The sequence below is a fragment of the Oncorhynchus clarkii genome, chromosome 13 (genome assembly GCF_045791955.1).
Source record: "Oncorhynchus clarkii lewisi isolate Uvic-CL-2024 chromosome 13, UVic_Ocla_1.0, whole genome shotgun sequence".
Classification (NCBI taxonomy): domain Eukaryota; kingdom Metazoa; phylum Chordata; class Actinopteri; order Salmoniformes; family Salmonidae; genus Oncorhynchus; species Oncorhynchus clarkii.
Genome location: NC_092159.1, coordinates 35,705,154 through 35,715,453, shown reverse-complemented (window position 1 = coordinate 35,715,453; position 10,300 = coordinate 35,705,154). Strand labels below are relative to the sequence as shown.

At 49.8% G+C, this 10,300-nt stretch overlaps 1 protein-coding gene across 2 annotated transcripts; it reads right to left on the bottom strand.

The window, feature by feature from the left end:
• Positions 1-400: 400 nt before the first annotated feature.
• LOC139423914 (TANK-binding kinase 1-binding protein 1-like) lies at positions 401-7,303 on the bottom strand. Of its 2 annotated transcripts, none has more exons than XM_071175555.1 (10): positions 7,070-7,303; positions 6,389-6,517; positions 6,017-6,121; positions 3,326-3,476; positions 3,042-3,244; positions 2,786-2,847; positions 2,461-2,570; positions 1,697-2,184; positions 721-978; positions 401-543 (listed from the first exon to the last, which is right to left on the bottom strand). In XM_071175555.1, exons 1-10 carry the CDS (start codon positions 7,301-7,303, stop codon positions 415-417), a joined length of 1,869 nt encoding a protein of 622 aa, XP_071031656.1. In that variant the 3' UTR covers positions 401-414. The 2 variants fall into 2 exon arrangements, with proteins under 2 accessions (XP_071031656.1, XP_071031657.1); XM_071175556.1 differs by having other exon boundaries at positions 1,697-2,025.
• Between the last annotated feature and the right edge of the window lie 2,997 nt (positions 7,304-10,300).

Below are 10,300 nucleotides of genomic sequence, written 5' to 3'. Positions count from 1 at the left end.
CTGTGTATCTCTGTTATGAATATGCCCTTAAAGTCTGGGTGACGAGTTCATTCTGGTTTGACAGTGTAAACTTTGTGATAAAAGCATGTAGTTGGGCTGTGACCCATTATTGATGGGTTTTAAAAACAGTGTGAGGTAACCATGTCAAAGACCATACCTGATAACATGGGAGAGAGGGGGAGCATTCAGAAACAGCACTGGCCCTTGTTATAGCCCTAAACTAACATGGTCAAATACAGGAAACTTTCCAGTTTAGAAAACGACTAGTGTCACATCTAAATGTAGATGGATGATTCAGTGGATGCAGTCTGCCCTAGAGTGTCATATTGCAAAGGGGATCTGCAATGGATTTTCCTGATCATGGTTTAGGTTAGAATTTGGCAGGGTAAGTTGATCTGTGTCTTGGGGGGGGGGTTAGATCTTGCTGTTCTCCAGGTGCGTGTCGATGTGTTTGATGAGGGCGTCGTCGGGGTAACCAGTGGGGAAGGTCAGCTGACACAGAGGGCAGCTCCGGGCGTCGTTCTCCTCCGTCTCCATCCACAACTGCAGGCAGCCAATCACAAAACTGCGTAAACGCTCAACTCGAAGGTAAACACTGTAAATGTACTCATTGTAATGACTAAAATAACCTGTTTTCTATTTGCATGTCACGTAAGGAAGCTCTTATTACTGCTATTGGGATACACTACTGAGCTCTGAACTCGAGCAGCAACAACTCACATTGATGGAGGGCCAGGACTGGGCATGGTCTGCGTTCAGGTACCCTGGCAGGTGGCAGGCGAGGGTAGCCGGGTCCTTTAGGGCCAAGAAGGAAGGGCAGGGAGGGGGTTCCCGTGAGCTTACCCCCATGGCCCCCAGTGTCCTGGGAGGACTGGAGACCGGGGATGGGCACCTCCACTCCTCATCGTCAGACGACTGGGGCGGGGTGACCTGTGGGGTGGGGGCCGGGGGATCCTTCAGATGACAGAAGTGACGCCCCTGGATGGATTAGGGAGTAACATGTTATTTTAATGTTTTACAATAGTTCTCTTAGGGAGTAACATCATTAAAACCGGTGGTGGTGGTGCGGTTAACCTTATTTTATACATGTATCTTAAAAGAAATACACTACCGTTCAAAAGTTCAGGGTCACTTAGACATTTCCTTGTTTTTGAAAGAAAAGCACTTTTTTTGTCCATTTTAAAATAACATCAAATTGATCAGAAATACATTGTAGACGTTGTAAATGACTTGTAGCTGGAAACGGCAGATTTGTAATGGAATATCTACATAGGTCGATTGTCAGCATTCATCACTCCTGTGTTCCTATGGCATATTGTTAGCTAATCCAAGTTTATAATTTTAAAAGGCTAATTGATCATTTAGAAAACCCTTATGCAATTATTAACAGTTTTAGCTGTGCTAACATAATTGCAAAAGGGTTTTCGAATGATCAATTCGCTAATCCAAGTTTATTTTATTTTAAGACTAACACAGTGTGACATTGGAACACAGGAGTGATGGTTGCTGATAATGGGCTTCTGTACGCCTACATAGGTATTCCATAAAAAATCTGCACTTTCCAGCTACAATAGTAATTTACATTTATTCTGTATTTTATATTTCAATGGACAAATGCTTTTCATTCAAAAACAAGGACATTTCTAAGTGACCCCAAGCTTTTGAATGGTAGTGTAAATACCATATTTGTATGTACCTCTGCAGCTAGAGGGAAGCCCAGCTCCAGAGCATGGTGGTGGGGGCTACTGCTCAGGCTGGTGCCACCACCTCCTCCCCCTCCACCAGCACCTACAGCTCCACGGGCCGAGGCCGGCCGGGGAAGCCCCACCAGGGAAATCCTGGGCGGGCGGGAATAAGCCCCAGACTCCCCCATGTTTTTGGGCTTGGGCAGGGTGGAGACTGGGTCACGGAGCAGCCTGGGGGGGGGCCTCTGGTGGGCAGACGAGTCGGCCACCTCCGAGTAGCTGCGGCGCCCCTGGAAGCGGGCACGTAGCCGTTGGCTGGTTGGCCGGCAGGAGTAGGAGGCTGGGCCGGTGGGGGAGTAAGAGAGGCCAGTTGGGGAGTAGGATGCGGGGCCAGAAGGGGGTGAGGAAGGTGAGAGGGGAGGAGAGGGGTGGAGGCGGTCTGGGGAGGGGCGTTGGGAGGCCGGGGAGCGACGCTGGGGGGCTGGGGAGTGTCTCAGGACTGGAGGAGAGAGAATGGGATGGTTATTATCGTCCATTGCTACCTCTGTAGCCCAACTGATGGAGTATGGAGCTTGCAACACCAGGATAGTGGGTTCAATTCCCGGGACCAGCAGTACGTAAAACGTATGCACACGTGACTAAGTCACTTTGGGTAAACACATCCGCTAAATCGCATTTATTATTATTGTCCTTATTGGCACCCTCATTGGGTATTTTTGCAATTATACTCACTTCAACATCAATATGGAGAACAATTTTTGTGTTTTCTACTGACCCATCTGCTCGTGGGATGCCTTCCTGAGGATCTCCGTCTGTTTGACAGCCAGACCTCGCACACGCACCAGCTCCTCTGTCAGCTCAGTGTAGGCCAACGCCAGGTTCACCCTGCAAAGGAGGGACAATAGTTGATCATCTCTCAATGTTAGGACTGCGTCCAAAATGGCACCCTATTCCATAAATAGGCCACCACACCCTATGGGGCCCTGGTCAAAAGTAGTGCACTAAATAGGGAATAGTGTTCCATTTTGGGTCATAGACCTGGTTATTCTATTGACAATAGCTACATGGCCGGAGTATTAGATGGGGCAGCTGTCGCTCACTGTTCATCTCCTGCCTTCTTTATCCATTCCATGTCACAGTGCTCACAGGGTGTGGTCACCTCCTGCTGGACAGAGACAGACGTGTGTGTCAGTGGAGGCTGCTGAGGGGAGGATGGCTCATAATAATGGACTGAAAGTAATGGAAACCATGTGTTTGATGCATTTGATACCATTCCATGTCTCCGCTCCAGCCATTACCATGAGACAGTCCTCCCCTAGTAAGGTCCCACCAGCCTCCTGTGTGTCACTATCTGACCTGTCTCTGTACATTCTGCTGCAGCTGTCTGATCTCTGCCTGCAGTCTCTGTAGCTCCTCCTTCATCGCCTTCTCTCTCTGACACGCACCCTGGGCCTGCTGCCGCGCCCCTTCTAGCTCCGCCTCCAACCGCTGCAGCTTCAGGTCGGACACCGCGTCCAGACTACGAGAGCTCTGCAGGGTCGGACCCCGCCCGTTCCGCTCTGTAGCACACATCCAGGCACAGTGAGAAACACACACCCGCACTCACTCAAACATACACACACACACACACACACACTCACCGCGAGGCACGTCCAGACTGGTGTGTAGCTGTAGGTAATGAATGTTCTTGCTGTGCAGCTGAGCACTGAGTTTCTGCAGGGACCCCTCCCTCTGCCTCAGAGCTGACTCCAGACCACAGATACGCTCCATATGCTGCTCTGCTAGTGTTGTCTGACAGAGCACACACACGTGAATGCACATTTTCTACACACACACACACACACACACACACCCGATGTAGGGTGTATATACACACACACCGATGTAGGGTGTATATACAGACACGGTTGTAGGGTGTACACACACACAAACACACGGTTGTAGGGTGTGTATATACACACACACACACACACACACACGGTTGTAGGGTGTACACACACACACACACACACACACGGTTGTAGGGTGTATACACACACACACACGGTTGTAGGGTGTATACACACACACACACACACACGGTTGTAGGGTGTACACACACACGGTTGTAGGGTGTACACACACACGGTTGTAGGGTGTACACACACACACACACGGTTGTAGGGTGTACACACACACACACACGGTTGTAGGGTGTACACACACACACACACACACACGGTTGTAGGGTGTACACACACACACACACGGTTGTAGGGTGTACACACACACACACACACGGTTGTAGGGTGTACACACACACACACACACGGTTGTAGGGTGTACACACACACACACGGTTGTAGGGTGTACACACACACACACGGTTGTAGGGTGTGCACACACACACACGGATGTAGGGTGTACACACACACACACACACGGATGTAGGATACACACACACGGATGTAGGGTACACACACACACACACACACACACACAGATGTAGGGGGTACACACACACGGATGTAGGGTGTATACACACGCGCACACGGATGTAGGGTGTATACACACGCGCACACGGATGTAGGGTGTATACACGCGCACGCGGATGTAGGGTGTATACACACGCACACACGTAGGGTGCATGCGCACGCACACACGTAGGGTGCATGCGCACGCACACACGTAGGGTGCATATACACGCGCACGCACACACACGTAGGGTGCATATACACGCGCACGCACACACACGTAGGGTGCATATACACGCGCACGCACACACGGATGTAGGGTGCATATACACGCGCACGCACACACGGATGTAGGGTGCATATACACGTGCACGCACACACGGATGTAGGGTGCATATACACGCGCACGCACACACGGATGTAGGGTGCATATACACGCGCACGCACACACGGATGTAGGGTGCATATACACGCGCACGCACACACGGATGTAGGGTGTATACGCACGCACACACACGGATGTAGGGTAATCACACACACCCATGTAGGGTACACACACACGGATGTAGGGTACACACACACACACACACACACACACACACACACACGGATGTAGGGTACACACACACACACACACACACAGATGTAGGGTGTACACACACACAGATGTAGGGTGTACACACACACACACACACAGATGTAGGGTGTACACACACACACACACACAGATGTAGGGTGTACACACACACACAGATGTAGGGTGTACACACACACACACACACGGATGTAGGGTACACACGGATGTAGGGTGTACACACACACACACACACACACACGGATGTAGGGTGTACACACACACACACACACACACACACACACACACACACACACACACGGATGTAGGGTGTACACACACACACACACACACGGATGTAGGGTGTACACACACACACACACACACGGATGTAGGGTGTACACACACACGGATGTAGGGTGTACACACACACACACACACACGGATGTAGGGTGTACACACACACACACACACACGGATGTAGGGTGTACACACACACACACACACACGGATGTAGGGTGTACACACACACACACACACACACACGGATGTAGGGTGTACACACACACACACACACGGATGTAGGGTGTACACACACACGGATGTAGGGTGTACACACACACACACACACACACACGGATGTAGGGTGTACACACACACACACACACACACACGGATGTAGGGTGTACACACACACACACACACACACACGGATGTAGGGTGTACACACACACACACACACACACACGGATGTAGGGTACACACACACACACACACGGACACATACGCACGCACACACGTAGGGTGCATACACACGCACACACGTAGGGTGCATATACACGCGCACGCACACACGGATGTAGGGTGTATGCGCACGCACACACGGATGTAGGGTGTATGCGCACGCACACACGGATGTAGGGTGTATGCGCACGGATGTAGGGTGTATGCGCACGGATGTAGGGTGTATGCGCACGGATGTAGGGTGTATGCGCACGGATGTAGGGTGTATGCGCACGGATGTAGGGTGTATGCGCACGGATGTAGGGTGTATGCGCACGGATGTAGGGTGTATGCGCACGGATGTAGGGTGTATGCGCACGCGCGCACGGATGTAGGGTGTATGCGCACGCGCGCACGGATGTAGGGTGTATGCGCACGCGCGCACGGATGTAGGGTGTATGCGCACGCGCGCACGGATGTAGGGTGTATGCGCGCGCGCGCACGGATGTAGGGTGTATGCGCGCGTGCAGAGTACTACTCATGGTGTCCAGAAGGGGACACTCTTTCCCACTGTTTCCTACCATCTTGTCCAGGTCTCTCTGAACGTTACTCTTCTCCATGTGGATCTTCTCATAGGCCTGAATCACATCCTCCAGCCTCTCCTCTCGCTCTTTACTCTTCTGGAGCTGAGGGAAAGTGGACATTTTCAAAGGGAAAAGTGTAGGAGAAAGAAATGTGTTCGATGTGCAGTTCCTCCCACCCCTCACCCTCCTTTCTCCTCTACTCCCTCTTTTCCAACCTCTCCCTCCCTATTCTATTCTCTCTTACCACCCTCCCTTCTCTTGTCTGCTCCCTCTCCCCTCTTCTTCTCTCCTCTCTCTTCTCTCCCTCTTCACACTCGTCTCTCTTCTGTCTCCTTCCTCTCCCCTCCTCTCTCTTCCTCCATGTCTTACCTCTTGTGTGAGGGAGTTGACTCTCTGTTGCAGGTTGGTGGTCTCTGACTGCAGTAGGCTGGTCTCCTTGGGTTCACAGGAGCAGCACTGTAGGGTCCTCTCCTCCTCAAACTCACTGATCATAGGGAACTGAGGGAGAGAAGGAGGGGAGAGGAACAAGAGAAGGACAAAGGAGGCAAATCAGATGAGTAGGTGAGAAAGAAAGGAGATCAAAGGAAGACGGTGAGAATAGGACAAGGTGTGTCACAGCCCAAAACATAGGAGATGGAAAAAGCTAAAGTAGATGGAGAAAAATAGTACACCAGTGCAGGTCGAGGCCAGATTATCATTATTAGAGGTTAGAAAATAACCTTCCTCTACCATAAGCTTTTCCACTGTGAGTTTCAACTGAATAATGGCCTCATTCGGGTACGCCTGATTGTTTCAGTACTTTGAAAATCAACCCTTCCTTCCTCTCCTGGGAGTACACACTGATCTAACTCCGTTGCATAGGCGAAAGCACCGGTTCCATAGAATAGCTTCTACCAATTCAGTCATGTAAAATCAGTGATACCCTTTTTAAAGGGATAGTTTGGGATTTTGGCAATGGAGCTCCAGCTACTTCGCCAGAGTCGGATGAACTCGTGGATACTGTTTGTATGTATCTGCATGCCTCTGTGATGAACGGATCAGTCAACCTACCTTGACCTCATAGTTCTTCAGCTTCCTCTTGATGCTGCTGTTCTCTCGCTCCAGGCTGGCCAATCGCGTCTTGATGTCATGGTAGGCGGCGGCCAGGGTGAAGTGGGAGGGGTACATGTCGTCTTGGATGGGTGAGGACGACCAGTTGACCCCCGACCCCAAGCCGCAGCCGTCATCCCTCAGCCCCTCGCCCCCGCCCAGGAGGCCCAGCTCTCCCCCGAAGAGGGACTCCATCCCTTAGGCAGGTCAGTGGCTACCTAAAGGGGAACACAGGAAGGAGGGTAAGTCATTAGAGCCAGTCATTCTGTAATACTGACGTTATGAAATGCAATACCCACAGTCAAAGCAGAACAGTCCGTCTGTTTCCTAAATGGGTGTCATTTGGAAACTATTTTGGATTTTTATCAGAAAATGCTCTCTTCTTTCCCATTCATGTGGGACTGAGATGTATAGGTGGATCTACACACACACACAACAGATTGCGTTGACACATTTCAAGTCTCAAAGTATCTTATAAAACTGGGATTTTGGAGTGAAGAACAATCACTTCAACGTCAAACAACACTGTAACTAATGTCAGATGACTTGTAAACAGACCACAGCACCCAATGCATAGAAGGCTAGGATAACCGGAAGGATATCACTTCATAGCAGCATGAAGGCAACAGGGCAGCTGCGCCACCCATAAGGCCTCTTCCAGTTCAGTGAACACACACTACGGTCCCCAGGCCTTCCGAGGGAACAGAAGGCCGTGGTCGTTCCGGCGCTAGCCTCTCTCTGCCAGCCACTCTCCTTCTCGCAGCAGGTGGCGCTAACGAGGCTCAAATGGCAGAGCGACGGGCCCTGGCGCAGCTCTGGTGTGAGTGAGAGCCATGGCCGACAGGGCATATAGAAGGGTCGTGTGCCAACCCTGCCAAGCAGTCTGTCCGCAGTCTAGGCCACACATCGCCCGCTCCATCTGCCACCGTTTAAATCCGGTTGGCTGTTGCCATGAACGTTGTACCATCCCACATCCTGAAACATTAAAAAAAAACACCTTGTTTCTTCGAGTGCTCCCCCTCCCTTCTCATTTGGGAAATCTGGAATACTCAACTAAAGAGATGTATAGATGCGTCATTGGCTGCTGTAGCCTAGATCTAGGCCAAACCAACTGTCACACGTACAGACAGCCATCGCTTGTGTATGTGGAAGGTTTCCCGGTCCGAAACACATTAAGGTGGCCAACGCTGTAACAATAATATATTCAATATCAAAGTATCCATACCACTCCATATCGAAAATGTATGTATATTCCCCTGAACTATTTTCCCCTTCCCCTCTCCAAAAACAAATGTACATTATGCATACACATAATCATGCTGAAGTCCCCTGGCCTGCAAAGGCTGCTGGGCTGAATCAGAGTCTGTTAAGCTCAGCTTGGCTCATATTTTTACAATTACAGGAGACCCGAGAGAGTGGTGCTCTTTTGATGTTGTTTGTTCTGCCAGCTGCATCTCTCAATTTCTGATTCGACATCATTCAACATCTCCGTCGCAGAGGCATGAATAGATACGGAAACAGCCCAATGAAAGTAAGGCCCTCCAGCTTAGACTTCACACAGGAATACCACAGTGAACCATGTGTTTCAAAGTGCCCTAGAGTCACTTTCTGAGTACCCACATGGTCAACAACCCTCCACTAACATCAATATACCCCCCCCCCCCCCCCCAAAAAAAAAAAGATACCACTAGAAACCAATCTGGGATCTTATTTTACAAAGTCTTACCCAGCACAATTGCCCCTTCTGGGATGAATAATAACACAAGTTGTATTGGATTGCATTGAAACCATGTTAACAGATATAAACCAGTTGTTTCCCCACCTAACCACCCTTGTCCCTGGAGGTCGGGAACTGCAGCTGCCACAATGCTCCAGGGGGCTGGTGCCGTTGCATCCTGTGTAATGCCCACGAGATTCGCCCGTTGGAGACGAGACGCTTTTCCAGTTGAAGGGGCAACTCTGCAGTTGCAACATGCATTTTTGAACGTAGGAATCAACGATATACACTCAGTGTACAAAACATTAGGAACACTGGCTCTCACCACGACACAGACTGACCGGGTGAATCCAGGTGAAAGCTATGATCCCATATTGACGTCACGTGTTAAATCCACTTCGATCAGTGTAGATGAAGGGGAAGAGACAGGTTGAAGAAGGATTTTTAAGCCTTGAGACAAGTAAGACGTGGATTGTGGTATGTGTGCCGTTCAGAGGGTGAATGGGCAAGACAAAAAATATTTAAGTGCCTTTGAACGGGGCACGGTAGGAGGTGCCAGGCGCACCGGTTCGAGTGTGTCGAGAACTGCAACGCTGCTGGGTTTTTCCACACTCAACAGTTTCCTGTGTGTATCAAGAATGGTTCACCACCCAAAGGACATCCTGCCAACTTGACACAACTGTGGGAAGCATCAGAGTACACATGGGGACGGCATCCCTGTTGAACACTTTCGACGCCTTGTAGAGTCCACGCCCCAACGAATTGGAGCTGTCATGAGGGCAAAAGGGGGGTGCAACTCAAAATTAGATAGGTGTTCCTAATGTTCTGTCCACTCAGCACAGACCCCTTGATTCTTGAAGAATAGAACGAATAAATGCCTCATGAGCTTAGTTCAACTGTCGTACCCCATTGGAACAGCAATTCTAAATGCATTTCACTCCAATGTTTTTAAACATGGTAAATGTAAACAAACACTGTATAGCCACAAAACATGGTTAAAACCTTTGCATTTGATAGAAGTTTTGAGTGGTTACATTTCACCAGCCTCATCTTTCAGCCTTTTAACAAACCAGAGGAGGGGGTGCCCACCTTGTCATTGTTTCAATGGCAGATTGGCCCCTATAGCACAATGTTTATGCAACCAAGCGGCAAACGCTCCCTGCCAACCCTCCGTTGTTTGAGTCTCTAAGTGCGTCTTCATCGCCCGAGGGAGGAGACAGCTGAATGGGTGCAAGACAGATGACAACTGGATTAATGAGTTGGTTAGATCTACTGTACACCAGATCTACTGTACACCAGATCTACTGTACACAAGATCTACTGTACACCAGATCTACTGTACACCAGAGCATCACAATAGAGTCTGTTATGAATGGGGTTTTGTTGTTTGTTCAAGGTTTTTAAATCTGAGGCGGGAGTAAAGAGTTGTTTGTGATACAGAATATCAAGACACTTGACAGTGTGCGAGTTGCAAA

Excerpts from the sequence above, each read along its gene's own strand:
- LOC139423914 (XM_071175555.1), bottom strand. The coding sequence starts at position 7,303 with ATGGAGTCCCTCTTCGGGGGAGAGCTGGGCCTCCTGGGCGGGGGCGAG. Across the intron at positions 3,245-3,325 it reads CAGTCTGGACGTGCCTCGCG|AGCGGAACGGGCGGGGTCCG; the intron begins GTGAGTGTGTGT and ends TGTGTGCTACAG. Across the intron at positions 544-720 it reads AGTCCTGGCCCTCCATCAAT|TTGTGGATGGAGACGGAGGA; the intron begins GTGAGTTGTTGC and ends GGCTGCCTGCAG.